Raw genomic sequence first — 15,853 nt, 5'->3', positions numbered from 1 at the left:
CCTTCCAATGAGTATTCAGTTTTGATTTCCCTTAAAACTGACTGGTTTGAGTACTGTGCTGTCCAAGGGACTTTCAAGAGTCTTCTCCAGTACCACAGTTCAAAAGCATCAATTCTTTGACATTCTGCCTTCTTTACGGTCCAGCTCAATTGTGAGATACTAGTATATAATATGTACTAAATAATATATATTTATATAATTATCTCCTTAATGTTTTTTGACCCAGTTTTCCCAAAGCAGATGAAGATTTGCTTGGCTCTACCATTTTCTATTACAAACTCCTTATGCAAGTTGCTTCCCTTACCTGTGCTTTCCTCACCTGCAAACCCGGGCTATGAATAGTATGTCTCTGTGTTACTGTGAGGATTAAACAAGGATTAACGAAGATTCATATTTGAAGAGCTTAGAAGAGCATACAATTAAGCATGGGCTACTGTCCATGAAGAAGGGAAATATTCGGTACAGCAAAAAAGCAGAGACAACCTACCTATTCAACATCAGGAAAATAGACAAATTATATTGTCTTTTTGTGATATCATATGTATCTTTGAAAACATATGATATTATGTTTTTAAAGAAACTCTTTGCCATAGGGAAATGTTCAAAGTTTGTGGGAAAAAAAAATCAGGATGTGTACATGGACTATGATCATAATTTAGATCAAAAGAAAACAAAAGAGGCGGCGAATAAAGAGAGAAAGTGAAAAGAGGTATCAATATTAACGGTAGACATGTCAGGGTGTGGAATTATGGATGATTTTTTTTCTCTTCATACCTTCTCTCCATTTTCTAAGATCTTCTACAGTAAGCATTAATTCCTTCCATGGCAACTTGAAAGAGGGTAACAATAACCCGGTGTACAAGACAGCAAAAGAGACACTGATGTATAGAACAGTCTTATGGACTCTGTGGGAGAGGGAGAGGGTGGGAAGATTTGGGAGAATGGCAATGAAACATGTAAAATATCATGTAGGAAACGAGTTGCCAGTCCAGGTTCGATGCACGATGCTGGATGCTTGGGGCTGGTGCACTAGGACGGCCCAGAGGGATGGTATGGGGAGGGAGGAGGGAGGAGGGCTCGGGATGGGGAACACATGTATACCTGTGGCGGATTCATTTTGATATTTGGCAAAACTAATACAAATATGTAAAGTTTAAAAATAAAAGAAAAAAAAATGCCCTTTCTCAAGAGACATTTTGGCAGGCTAACTTAGTCTGTAGAACCAAAAAGTTCCTAGGTCATCATAAGAGCTTTTCAGACACGTGTCCAGGGCAGTGACACCAGCAATGGCATTAATCACACATAGTCTGGACACCTTGCTGAGCATCTACGGCCCTCCTTGCTCTAGTGCCAGCCTTCCATTCTAACTTTAATCCCAGTTCTTCTCCACGCTTTGGCCAAATGGACCATTTTCCCCCCAGAGTATGTGTTGTGTTCTTATTTTCATATCTCTGTTGCTTCCCAACTTTTCTCCATTGGTTAAAATCTAGCTCATCCCCAAAGCCTCCATCTCTATGAAACTTTCTCTCTCTGACCATTACCTCCTCCATAAAATCTCCTGGGAAAAGTAGATCTCTTTCTTGTAATCCCTTAAGACTTTTATATCCCACTGTTAAACATTAGATATAATGATTACTGACTGCAGGTTGTGCCTAACACACGTCTTCCCTCACTGTGAATTTAAAACAAAGGGTTATAAATGGGAGATTCTAAATGTTTATTTTACTCAAGAGAGTCAAAGAATGAAAGCCTGGGTTTTAGAAGGCTAACTACCAGCTAGATGAAAGACAATAATAGGATTTACATGGAAGGTAAGTGACATCAAGTGGCCTAAACGACAGATTGTCAACCTAAAGATAGCTAGACCACCACCAACAGTTTTTTAAAGATCCTCTTATTACAAATAGATTAGTACTGACCAGATCAAATACAATGGCTAGTAGATGAGAATCTGATAAATACATGGGCCTATTTACATTAGTAAAAAGTACTCAGGCTTTTCTCCAAGCCTTAAACAGTTTTGAAAATTCACTTCCCCTCAATATACTTCTGCTTTCTCTCCAGAATGGCTTCAAATGAAATGTGACTAATTTAAAAGCACACTAACCTTGGTGATTTTATTTTTAAATGTTAACAGGTGAGGCCACAGGTAAGAACAGAATCTAAAATTGAAAAAGCATCTTGAACCAGAAATAAAAGCAAAAGCTATCTCTTAAAGCTAATTAACATGACTATTCATATTTCAGTAATTTAAGTGAGAAATTATAGACTCAAGATATCAACTTTGTCCAATATATTTCATTCAAGAAGTATTTACTGAGCATTTCATAAATGCCACGAACAATTCTAACAAGCAGAGGTGTGTGTGGGCTAAGTCACTTTAGCCGTGTCTAACTCTTTGCGACCCCATGGATTATAGCCCGCCAGGCTCCTCTGTCCATGAGATTCTCCAGGCAAGAATACTGGAGTGGGTTACCATGCCCTTCTCCAGGGAATCTTCCCAATCCCGGGATCGAACCTGAGCAATACAATACAAAATAAACCAAGTACACAGATTCCTGCCTTCTTGAAGCTTACATCCCCTTTTCTGGCATAGTGGATGGGACAGAAAGAAAATAAAGATGTACTGAATATATTAGATGATGGTAACTGCTGGGAAACTACAAAAAGAATTATAGTGGGTTTGATTACTTTGAAACACAGAGGTTGGGTTGGTGCGGGGCCCACTGGGAAGACACTCTGCTAAGAGCTGGAGGGAGGGAGGGAGACAGCAGGGTAGATCACTGAGGGATGTTTTGGTTTTTGGCAGAGGGGGCAGCCAGTGCAAAGGCCCTGAGCCAGGAGTGAGCAGGAGCAAGAGAGGCTGCTCGAGCCGGATGGAGAGGAGACAGTGGACGGTGCAGTCAGCTGGTGGCCCAGAACCTAGTGTGGGCTATGTTGGATTCTCCTTTTACTTAACAACATCACAGTGATCTACAAACCACTGTTGACGAGTTAACAAGTATGATATATTCTGCTTAGGTCTGCTGGCCTGCTCATCTATTTCCTAGTGTATCAGAACAGTGTCTGTGTATCGTCCTGCTCATCGCCACATACTGGGACACAGGGCTGCTGCCCTGATTCAGGACCTTTCCACTTTACCTTGCTTCTGCTCTAACTATTGAGTTCAAGGAAGGAAACTCTTTTCCTCTTTTCAATACTAGGCCTGTCTTCCCTCATTCCCAGTCTCTTTCCTGGTTTACTAAACCGGGGAGTGAAGGTCCGACACTCTGAGGCTGTACTTGCATTTGACTTGGCACACTGTCAGAATTGTCTAATCCCAATGAATTAAGAAATACGCCCTCTTGACAAACAAACTCAAAAGGATGTTTTTCACTGAAAGGGAAGCATTATAATATATTCTTTGAAAAAATAAGAAGAAACTATAATATAAAGAAATTGTCTTTTCTCAAGGACACTAGTCATTTTACTTCGGAAAAAAAAGCTTGTTAGTGGAAGTTTTACCAAAAGAATACATAAATGATTTGAATTATTTTTTTCCTTAGTAAAAGCTAAAACCTACCTCATGGATAAGTCTCTACAGATAATGAAGAAAAAAAACAACTCGTGGTTTGAGCTTAGATGGCTATGAATTTTTAAAATATCAACTCAGTTTTTCTCCCATGATAAGCAACTCAGGAGGAATTTAAAAACTAATGATAAAGATTTCTGATGCTGTTACCTTATGGACTATGAGACTGGCACTTCTTATTCTGGTTCTGATAATACCTTCAGAATAAGACTCCTGACCAGAGGTGCCAATATGGTCATGATTTCATTCATTGACTTCATAGTGATGCTGACCATAAAGAAGAATGTCCATTACTAGCAACGCAGCTCAGTGAAGAAGGTAAACACAGGAGATATCTAATCTAGCTCTGCCGTCTACCAGTGGTGTGTCTTAAACAACTCACCCTCTCTGAGCCTCAGTTCCCATTCCACAGGTTAAAACATGTGGAGGATTATTGTGAAGATGAAGAGAAATGGTCAAGCATATAGTAAATACTAAAATGGTGGGCATTCCTTTTTCCTACTTGGAAGACACTATTTCATTCTAGGAAGGAAATTCTTCCCCATTTCCTTTTCTTTCCAGCCTTACTGTGATCTAACTGAATATAATGTGCAAGTTTAGGGTGTACAATGTGATGATTTATCACATGTATGTATTGCAAAATGATTACCACCGTAAGCTTGGTTAACACATTCGTCACCTCACATAGTTAGTATTGTGTGTGTGTGTGTGTGTGTGTGTGTGTGTGGTGAGAATATTTAAGATTTATCCTCTCAGCAACTTTTAAGTAGATAATACAGTACTGTTAACTATAGTCACCCTGCTGAACATTAGATTCCCCGAACTCATTCATCTCATTACTGGAAGTTTACCCTTTGACCAACATCTCCCCATTTCTCCCACCCTATCCTCCACCCCTGGCAACCACCATTCTACTCTTTTTTTTTTTTTTTAATTTTAATTGGAGGCTAATTACTTTACAATATTGTATTGGTTTTGCCATACATCAACATGAATCCGCCACAGGTGTACATGTGTTCCCCATCCTGCACCCCTTCCCACCTCCCTCCCCGTACCATCCCTCTGGGTCATCCCAGTGCACCAGCCCCGAGCATCCTGTATCGAACCTGGACTGGCAATTCATTTCTTATATGATATTATACATGTTTCAATGCCATTCTCCCAAGCCACCCCCCTCCCCACAGAGTCCAAAGGGCTGTTCTATACTTGAGTGTAACATTTTAAGGTTCCACACATGGCTTCCCAGGTGGAGCACTGGTGAAGAGTCCACCTGCCAATATAGGAGATGCAAGAGATTCAGGTTTGATCCCTGGGTTGGGAAGATCCCCTGGGGAAGGGAATGGCAACCCACTCCAGTATTCTTGCCTGAAAAATTCCACAGAGGACATAGTGGGCTACAGTCCATGGGATGGCAAAGAATTGGACATGACTGAGCACGCACATAACCGAGATCATACAGTATTTGTCCTCCTTCTGACTTATTTCACCTCAAGGTTTATCATGAAGTTGAAAATGGAAGGATTGCCTTCTCTTTTTATTGCTGAATAATATTCCATTGTGCATATATACCCCATCTTTATCCATGCATCCATCAATGAACATGAAGGGTGTTTTTGTATCTTGGCTATTTGAAACATGCTGTAATGAACATGGAAATACAGATATCCCTCTGAGACCACAATTTCATTTTCTTCCCTTATTTTCAACACAAAACCTGACACACTGCCATCTCCCATCCTTAATCTCTTCTTAATTTTACCAGATCTGGGAACAACGGTTCTAGCCCCAGCTATTGTCATCAGATCTGATTTTGTATACTGTCAAGAGTTGTACAATCTTGGTAAATTAGGAAATATCCTTTCCTGCCAAATAAGCTCTAAATCTCAAACAAACTCACATATCTTTATATCCCAAAGCAACTTTGGATGTCATAGTTTTTGCTGACCGCCAGCAAATCCCGAAGCCAACAGTGGTCTCCTCTGACCCCGTCATTCGATAGTTGAGATGCTCATTCCAACTCACCTGGCCTGGTTGGCGCTGCACTGGCCTCCAGGGCCCTGTTCTGTAGCAGAGCTCCCACAGCACTGGTTACAGTCAGTTCCTTTTTTGGACTCATTTGAGCTCTACCCTGGAGAAGGAGACAGAGGGAGAGGGAGACCAGCGGGGAGGTGGGGGATTGGGGAGCAGAAGGGAAGAGCTCTGTCAGCTCGGGAAGCATACAGGAGGTAATGTGGCCTCCCGTGCACCAGCAGCAGGGTGGTCATGTCCAGGACCTGTGACGCCCAGGGGAGGGGGACCCACACACCCTGCACCTCAGTAACCTGGCTCCTGTCCTTCCTGCTGGGGCTCAAAACCATGTCTGGGTTTTGGGGCTTTTGTTCCACAATCAAGCCCTTTGGGGGAGTGGTGATGTGTTAATCCTGTTCGATCAGTTATGTGGAGACATAAGAAATCACTTAATGTCAATAAGGATAGTTATGGAACATTTGGGCTTTTCATTATACTCGAAGATGATTTTGTTTTTAAATACATGCACAGAGAAGAAAAACAGGCACTGGCAGGCACCAAATGTTTTAAACATGGAACTCCAACATCCCCACGCCACTGCCCACCCTACTGAGTGGCGGTAGCAGAAGAGCCATATTAACACGGAAGAAGGACCGAAAGGTTCCTTGGGAGTTCCTTTGTGCCCTCCCTTTTACCTTGCCACAGATCCCTCCACATTTCCATGGCAACTCCGGTACAAAGATAACCTGTTCCTCCAAGTGAGAATCCTCACTTGGGCAGGGCCTGCTGCGAGGGGATGGCATGCAGCTCATCCCCAGGCAAACAAAGAAAGCTATTTTCAGAGAACCCATCCGGGTCTCTTCTGGTTAAGGGTATAACACATTTTTTAAAGCTGATTATGTTTAAAATAGAAACACATTTCAGCTGTGCTGTTAACAGCCCTTCCAAACTGAGACAACACCTCCCTTTTTATTCTCCCTCTCAATAAGCTCCACGATGAGGCAGGCAGCAGAGTGGCGAAGCTGGCATGGGGGAAACAGCACTGCTGTTCAGATACACTCCACAGCGAGTTTACTCAGAAAGCAAGCAATTCAGAAAGCAAGCAATTTTTCTTCTGTGTTCCCAATCACCACTTCGTTCTGGAAGACAAGGAGAGGAACCAGGCCAAGTTGCTGGTTACGCTCAGGACAGCCAGCTGGCCTTCTTCAGGAATAAAAAGCACTTCCGTCCGCTGCTTCCCCCTCTGCTCCCCTTGGCCCCATGAACACCGACTCACTTCGTGGACTGCTTAGAAGCATTCGAAGAAACAGAATGCACCCTTTACTGCTTTAGAAAGTCTAGGTAGAGTTGTACTTTTATTTCCCCCCCAAAATTAAGCTGAATTCAGGTGGTCCAGATGGTAAAGAATCTGCCTGCAGTGCAGGAGACCCAGGTTCGATGCCTGGATTGAGAAGATCCCTGGATTGGAGAAGGGAATGGCAACTCACCCCAGTATTCTTGCCTGGAGAATCCCATGGACAGAGGAGCCTGGTGGGCTACCGTCCATGGGGTCACAGAGTTGGACACAACTGAGCGGCTAACATTTTCACTCTTATAAGTCCAAAGCAGTCATATTTCCCCCAAAACTGTGGTGCCTGCCCCACTCGAGAGGACCGTCAGAGAGGGGAAGAGGGGTCGGGGACAGTGTTGAGAGGGTAAAGGTAGGGGGCTCTGTGTGGTACTGCTGTTACTTGTGATCCCCCTAACAGCTCAGCCAGACACAGGCTAAAGTGAGTCTCAAAGAATTCAAGGAACTTGTCCAAACTAACCTACAGATAGTATATTATAAAACTGAAGGTCAAACCCTGACTACTGATTGTAGAATCCAAGTTCTTCTGACACTGCACTGCTTCCACGCTATTTCACGTGTAAAGACTGAATCTCTACAACTGTAGTTATCGTAGGCTCCTTACCAAAATGACTACCTCCCCACTGCTGCCTTCTGGGTTCTTTCATCTAGAAGTGTGGTGTTATCTGCTCTGGAGCTAAAAGCCTCTTTGCCAACCCTGATACTCTTTTACCTTATATTCCAATCAGCTTCTCAGTTCCAACAATTCTCTTTTAAATCCACACCCTCCACACAAAAACCCCACACACACATCCCTCTGACTCTGGGCCCTCATTTTCTTTTTCAGTTGGCGTAGCTCTAACTGGTCTCTCACCAGTTAATCTTGAACACTAACTGCCAGGGTGATCTTTCTAAGATATCAATTCCATGTTACTAAAGTCTGCATTATGCAACCAGTCTACATTGCATATAGAATGATGTGTGAGGCTAGTGATGGACAATTGGACAGAAAGGCCAAGTTCTGCAGAGAGACAATGAAGCAGCAGTGGAATAGGAAGAAGAGACAAGAAGAAAAGATGGATAGGACTTTCTGGGGTTCCTGGGGACTTTCAATTCCTGCTTCCAGGCCCTCATGTTGGTTGGCCTCAGATTTAAGGCATCTATCCACTTAATCCCTTTTCCTCCTCTCTGAGTCCACTTGGGTTAAAGCCCTCCTGACTCTGATGCTCACCTGGCCTGTGCCACCCCCTGTCACTCACCCACAGGCTCTCTGTCCTTCAGCTCTACATGGTGGGCTCCTCAGGTCACGGGCTGGACATTTAGTGCATAATGTCCTTTTCAACTTCAAATGTAGACCAGTAAACTCATTTGATATTTTGGGGAAAGTATTTGCTCCTCCTTGAAGCTTTCCATGAATCCCAAGTGGCCTTTGCCTCCACCATACTCCTGAATATGCCGACTACAGCCTACCAGGCTCTTCCATCCATGGGATTTTCCAGGCAAGAGTACTGGAGTAGGGTGCCATTGCCTTCTCCGACATCTTCCTACTGCACTGCTTTCAAGGGTGCCACCTCCTCTGAATCACAAACCCTTGATCAGCCAGTACCTGATGCAGCAGCAGGTACAGCGTAGATATTCAGTAACTGTCTAGTATATGTGGAGGTCAGAATCCATAGTCTGTAGGGTGTGCTATTGTTAGAGAGGGTCCCATTCCTATGACATGTTGGATATCATGGAAATCTTTCTAAACAATCCTCTACTGTTAAGTATTCAGACCCACTTAATCTTTTCTTTGGTATCTCTAATTGTCTTGAAGAGATCTCTACTCTTTCCCATTCTATTGTTTTCCTCTGTTTCATTGCACTATTCACTTAAGAAGGCTTTCTATTTTTTTAATTAATTTATTTTAATTGGAGGCTAATTACTTTACAATATTGTAGTGGTTTTTGCCATACATTGACATGAATCAGCCATGGGTGTACATGTTTCCCCATCCTGAACCCTCCTCCCACCTCCCTCCCCATCCCATCCCTCAGGGTCATCCCAGTGCACCAGCCCCGAGCACCCTGTCTCATGCATCGAACCTGGACTGGCGATCTATTTCACATATGGTAATATACATGTTTCAATGCTATTCTCTCAAATCATCCCATCCTTACCTTCTTCCACAGAGTCCAAAAGTCTGTTTTTTACATCTGTGTCTCTTTAACTGTCTCACATATAGGGTCATCATTACCATCTTTCTAAATTCCATATAAATGTGTTAATATACTGTATTGGTGTTTTTCTCTCTGACTTACTTCACTCTGTATAATACGCTCCAGTTTCATCCACCTCACTAGAACTGATTCAAATGTATTCTTTTTAATGGCTGAGTAATATTCCATTGTGTATATGTACCACAGTTTTCTTATCTACTCGTTTGCTGATGAACATCTAGGTTGCTTCTATGTCCTGGCTATCGTAAACAGTGCTGCGATGAACATTGGGGTACATGTGTCTCTTTCAGTTCTGGTTTCCTCGGTGTGTATGCCCAGCAGTGGGATTGTTGGGTCATATGGCAGCTCTATTTCCAGTTTTTTAAGGAATCTCCACACTGTTCTCCATAGTGGCTGTACTAGTTTGCATTCCCACCAACAGTGTAAGAGGGTTCCCTTTTCTCCGCACCCTCTTCAGCATTTATTGTTTGTAGACTTTTTGATAGCAGCCATTTAAGAAGCCTTTCTTATTTCTCCTTGTTATTCTTTGGAAATTAAAAGACACTTGCTCCTTGGAAGAAAAGCTATGACACACCTAGACAGTATATTAAAAATCAGAGATATCACTTTGCCAACAAAGGTCTGTATAGTCAAAGCTATGGCTTTTCCAGTAGTCATATACAGATGTGAGAGTTGGACCATAAAGAAGGCTGAGTGCTGAGGAATTGATGCTTTCAAATTGTGGTGCTGCAGAAGATTCTTGAGAGTCCCTTGGACAGCAAGGAGATCAAACCAATCAACCCTAAAGGAAATCAACCCTGAGTATTCATTGGAAGGACTGATGCTGAAGCTCCAATACTTTGGCCACCTGATGTGAAGAGCTGACTCGTTGGAAAAGACCCTGATGCTGGGAAAGATTGAAGGTGGGAGGAAAGGGGAAGGCAGAGGATGAGATGGTTGGACGGCATCCCTGACTCAATGGACATGAATTTGAGCAAACTCTGGGAGACAGTGAAAGGCAAGGAAGCCTGGACTGCTATAGTCCATGGAAGCTGCAAAGAGTCACACATGATTTAGTGCCTGAACAATATAACAATCTTTTCTTGGTATTTAAGACATGTTTATGAAACTAATGGTTTTCATAGTATACTGTAAGCTATGTCTCCAGTACCTTTGATGTGTATGGAGCTGTTTGCTGTTTCCAGTTGTTTCCAGCTGTTTGCTGTTTCCTATTGTCTTCTTGCATTCAATCTTTCCCAGCATCAGGGTCTTTTCCAATTTATAATAGCTGTTTTATTTATTTACTTTACATTGATGATTCTGTGGCTTTGAAGCTGCAGACCCTTCTCCATGGAGCAAACACAAACCGTAGAACAGGCTCCTTGTGACAGTTTCCTCCACTTATGCCAGTTTCACTTCAGGTTCTAAATACTATTGAGGGTGGTTAAAGCTGATGATAATCACCATTGGTTAGAGTCTTACCATAACAGTATAGAAACAATACTTAGATAGCTAAGTCTTCAACCTAAGAACCTTCAGACCCTGTAGAGAACTTTTTGTACAACATCCAATGGTGCTGTTTAGCTGGAAAGTGTTGCTCAAAAGTAGCCAAGTCCCATGAAGATTGGCTGTCCTGATCCTTAGAGTTCTCAGGACAGGTGATTTAGGTTCCCTTGCAAATTCTACCTGCTTTCCCTGGGCAGACAAGGGCACAGGAGCCAACACCTGGGGTGAGAGACTTACCTGTGCTCTGGATGCCAATCTGGCTGCTGTCTGGGCTGGATCAAAGACTCGGCGAGACTCTTGATCCTTGCAGAAATTAATATGTCGACTGGCTGCAGTTTCATTAAATCTCCTCTTACAATATGGACACTGAATATAATCTGAAAGTAAAGATAACAATGAAAAGGCAATTAACATTTCAAAAACAACTCTGGAAGGGAAGGACTATATGAAATGAAATAAACAGAGTATGAACTCTGCTCCAAAGTGAAAGAGTGAGGTACAAAACTCTGGTTTGAGACAGCCTGTTCCAGAGGGGGAGACATGAAAGGGCTCGGATAAACGACAAGGGGGAGGAAAATTTTTCTACCTATGTACTTATTTCAGTTACAAGTGTTCCCTTAAAATGTTTACATGCTATGCTTTTTTAGAAAATAGATTAATTATATATGTGGTACTGATGAAATTTGGCAGTGATGACTGACAAAGTGAGTCACTCAGTTGTGTCCAACTCTTTGCGACTCCATGGACTATACAGTCCATGGAATTCTCCAGGCCAGAATATTGGAGTGGGTAGCTTATCCCTTCTCCAGGTGATCTTCCCAACCCAGGGATCGAACCCAGGTCTCCCGCAGGTGGATTCTTTACCAACTGAGCTAGCAGGAAAGCCCAAGCGACTGGGGGAGGGGGGTGGAATTTGAAACCAACATCACACTCCTTCAGCACTAACTAGATTTTCCTACTGAATTCCTAAGTGGAGAGACATTAATATGCTCAGAAAGGGGGTAAAGAAAAGGGAGCAGTGAGGGTTCCAAAAGACAAACAGGCGATAAGGGATGCTAGGACTCCAGCTTCCAGTGTCAGAACTTCTCTGGCAGCTGCTAGGGCGTGGAATCCTCTGAGGCTCTGGGCTGTACCCGGTCGTCTCAGTCAGTCCAATCTGCAATTACTAGATAGTGGGAGGGGCTTCCCCGGTGGCTCAGTAGTGAAGAATCTGCGCGCAATGTAGGAGACACGGGTTCGATTCCTGAAAACCTGGAGAAGGAAATGACAACCCACTCCAGTATTCTTGCCAGGATAATCGCATGGACAGAGGGGCCTGGCGGGCTACAGTCCATGGGGTTGCAGAGTTGGACACAACTGAACGACTGACCATGCGCACACACAGAAAGTGGGAGAAAGGAGAAGTGCGAAAGATCCCCAGTCTTCTCAGATCGGGGAGATGATCACACGTTCTGAAGCCAGGTTGGAGTCTCTTCCTCCACAGCAAGAGGGGTGGTGGGGGTTGTGTTGTTTTCTTTTAGGCACTTTGAAGGGATGACAAAGTGGATATTCAAGAGGTAGGATAATAACTATCTCTCTTCCCTAGAAGGATATGAGAAAAGTTAAGTGAGTGAAGTCGCTCAGTCGTGTCCAACTCTTAGCGACCCCATGGACTGCAGCCTACCAGGCTCCTCCGTCCATGGGATTTTCCAGGCAAGAGTGCTGGAGTGGGGTGCCATTGCCTTCTCCAAGAAGGATATGAGATAGTACCATCTTAAGCTCTGCATAGAAGTTTGGTTTAGTGTATAGTCAAAACCCCTACAAATAGATATTTAAAGTAGTGATATGTTCAAAGCTAAAGATTTTTTTGAAGGCATCTTTTTAAGCAGTTTGGGGAGTTTTCTTTTTCAATAGATCATTTCCTAAAATGAATACTCATAAAATGAAATAATTTGAATATATAAGAAATTGAAATAAAAGAAATGGTTAACACTTAACTTTTACTTCACACTTTGGCAGCTGTTGTTCAGTTGCTAAATCATGTTCAACTTTTTGTGACCCCATGGACTGCAGCACGCCAGGCTTCCCTGTCCTTCACTGTCTCCTTGAGTTTGCTCAAATTTATATCCACTGAATCAGTGATGCCATTCAACCATCTCATTCTCTGTTGCTCCCTTCTCCTCCTGCCCTCAATCTTTCCCAGCATTAGGGTCTTTTCCAGTGAGCTGGCTCTGCATTAGGTGACCAAACTATTGGAGATTTAGCTTCAGCATCAGTCCTTCCAGTGAATATTCAGGATTGATTTCCTTTAGGATTGACTGGTTTGATCTCCTTGCTATCCAAGGGACTTTAAGAGTCTTCTCTAGCACACAATTCAAATGCATCAGTTCTTCGGCACTTGCCTTCTTTATGGTCTAACTCTCATATCTGTATAAGATATACTGGAAAAACCATAGCTTTGACTATACAGACCTTTGTTGGCAAAGTGATGTCTCTGCTTTTTAATACAGTATCTAGCTTTTTCATAGCTTTTCTTCCAAGGAGTAAGTGTCTTTTAATTTCATGGCTGCAGTCATCATCTGCAATGATTTTGGAGCCCAAGATAATAAGATCTGTCACTGTTTCCATTTTTTCTCCATCTATTTGCCATGAAGTGATGGGACTGGATGTCATGATCTTAGTTTTTTGAATGTTGAGTTTTAAGCCACCTTTTTTTTGGGGGGGTGGGAAGTGGCTTTATTCCTCAATATATGTCATGTAAGGGTTAAGTCAGCTTTTTCATGCTCCTCATTCACCCTTATTGAGAGAATCTTTGGTTCTTCTTTACTTTCTGCCATTAGAGAGGTATCATCTGCATTATCTGAGGTTGTTGATATTTCTTCCAATAATCTTGATTCCAGCTTATGATTTATCCAGGCTGGTATTTCGTACTCTGCACAGAAGTTAAGTAAGCAGTGTGACAATATACAGCCTTGATGTACTCCTTTCTTAATTTGGAACCAGTCTGTTGTTCTATGTCTGGTTCTAAATGTTTCTTATTAACCTGCATACAGGTTTCTCAGGAGGCAGATAAGGTGGTCTGGTATTTCCATCTCTTGGAGAATTTTCCACAGTTTGTGTGATTCACACAGTCAAAGGCTTTAGCATAGTCAACGAAGCAGATGTTTTTCTGCAATTCCCTTGCTTTTTCTATGATCCAATGGATGTTGGCAATTTGATCTCTGGTTCCTCTGCCTTTCCTAAATTCAGTTTGTACATCTGGAATTTCTTGGTTCACATACTTTTGAAGCCTAGCTTGAAGGATTTTGAGCATTACCTTGCTAGCATGTGAAATGAGCACAATTGTACGGTAGTTTGAACATTCCTTGGCATTTCCCTTCTTTGGAATGAAAACTGACCTTTTCCCATCCTGTGGCTACTGTTGAGTTTTCCAAATTTGCTGGTACACTGAGGGCAGCACTTTAACAGCCTTATCTTTTAGGATTTGAAATAGCTCAGCTGGAATTTCATCACCTCCACTAGCTTTGTTTATAGCAATGCTTCCTAAATCTCACTTGACTTCACACTCCAGGATGTCTGGCTCTAGGTGAGTGACCACATCATTGTGGTTATCCAGATCATTAAAACCTTTTTTGTACAGTTCTTCTGTGTATTCTTACCACCTCTTCTTAACCTCTTCTGCTTCCATTAGATCCTTACTGTTTCTGTCCTTTATTGGGCCTATCTTTGCATGAAATGTTCCCTTATTGTTGTTCAGTCACTCTGTCATGTTCGCCTCTATGACCCCATGGACAGCAGCACGCCACGCTTCCCTGTCCATCACCATCTCCTTGAGTTTGCTAAAACTCATGTGCATTGAGTTGGTGATGCCATCCAACCATCTCACCCTCTGCGGCCCTGTTCTCCTTTTGCCTTCAGTCTTTCCCAGCATCAGGGTCTTTTCCCAATGAGTTGGCCGTTCACATCAGGTGGACAAAGTATTGGAACTTCAGCTTCAGCATGAGTCCTTCCAGTGAATATTCAGGGTTGATTTCTTTGGAATTGACTGGTTTGAACTGCTTGCTTTCCACTAGTAGTAGTGTTAGTCACTCAGTCATGTCTGACTCTTTCGACCCCACAGACTGTATAGCTTGCCACCATTCCCTTCTCCAAGGGATCATCCTGGCCCAGGGATTGAACCCGGGTCTCCTGCATGGCAGGCAGATTCTTTATCATCTGAGCTACAGAGCTTTCACTTTCAAAAGTCTTCTCCAGTACCACAGTTCGAAGGCATCAATTCTTTGGCACTCAGCCTTTTTTATGGTCCACTCTCACATCCATACATGACTACTAGCAAAACCATAGCTTTGACTATATGGACCTTTCATCATCAATTCCATACTTACTGAACACCTATTACACTCCAAGTAACTTGAGGATACAATGTCTCTGTAATCATGGGCTAAGCATTCTAATACAGAAACAAAAATTTTCCCATGGTGACAAATTCCTTGAGCAAAATAAAAGAAGACAGCATTGGGAGATGGTGAAGGCTCTACAGCCTGCCTGACTGGTTTTGAGCCCCAGCTCTTCACCTGTTTCGTGTGTGCACTTGGGCACGTTACTTAACCTCCTTCAGCTTCAATTTCCCCAGCACCTACACATCACCTGTTCCATTGAGGTGTTGTGAAAGTTACCTATGATAATCCACAGTGGGGCGTGGCACAGTGGGCGAGTGCAACCTGCTGTCACTAGAAGGAAACAGGCCCAGCCGGCTTGTGTTCCAACTATCAAACAAGGGAGAAACTGCTTATGAAAAGTAAAATAGAAAGTGCCATTAGCATGCAGAACTCATTTACGATAGTGTAGAAAACCATCTAGGACTGAGTTCATGGTTCAGTGGTTATTTCTTTAGTTTTACCAACTGCATAGTTACAATTTATACGGTTTATATCAGAGATACTGCTACCATAAGCGAGACAATTTGGTCAAAGGCAATGATTATGGCAGTGACCATGTTGCTTCCTTAATCTGACTTGTTCATTCATTCATTGCACCTTTCTAGGGATTTGGCACTCACTATATTCCTCTGTGGAGACAACCAAGCTGAAGTGTATTTTCCTGCTGACAAAAATCTCAGAGATGGCTAGAGGACTAGGAAGACAATTACCACTCTGTGGAATATGCTCTGAAAGGAGGAAGCTCTAGGTCCTCCAGGAGACCACAGGAGGAACCTGAAGCCCAGGCTTAAGAGGGAAGAGGAAGGGACTTCTCTGGTGGTCCAGT

At 42.8% G+C, this 15,853-nt stretch overlaps 1 protein-coding gene across 5 annotated transcripts in view; it reads right to left on the bottom strand.

Moving 5' to 3' along the window:
• The window catches only part of ZC2HC1B (zinc finger C2HC-type containing 1B), a 55,303-nt gene that overhangs the window by 12,749 nt on the left and 26,701 nt on the right, over positions 1-15,853 (bottom strand). For 4 of the 5 annotated variants that reach the window (XM_070796300.1, XM_070796301.1, XM_070796302.1 and 1 more), the window contains exons 5-6: positions 10,847-10,986; positions 5,594-5,699 (exon numbers count right to left, since the gene is read on the bottom strand). In XM_070796300.1, the coding sequence (XP_070652401.1) occupies positions 5,594-5,699; positions 10,847-10,986 (246 nt within the window). The other variant, XM_070796304.1, reaches the window with a different exon arrangement.

Source organism: Bos indicus, chromosome 9, assembly GCF_029378745.1.
Source record: "Bos indicus isolate NIAB-ARS_2022 breed Sahiwal x Tharparkar chromosome 9, NIAB-ARS_B.indTharparkar_mat_pri_1.0, whole genome shotgun sequence".
Taxonomy (NCBI): Eukaryota; Metazoa; Chordata; class Mammalia; order Artiodactyla; family Bovidae; genus Bos; species Bos indicus.
Note: the sequence above shows the minus strand (reverse complement) of the source record. Positions and strands in the feature narration are given on the sequence as shown.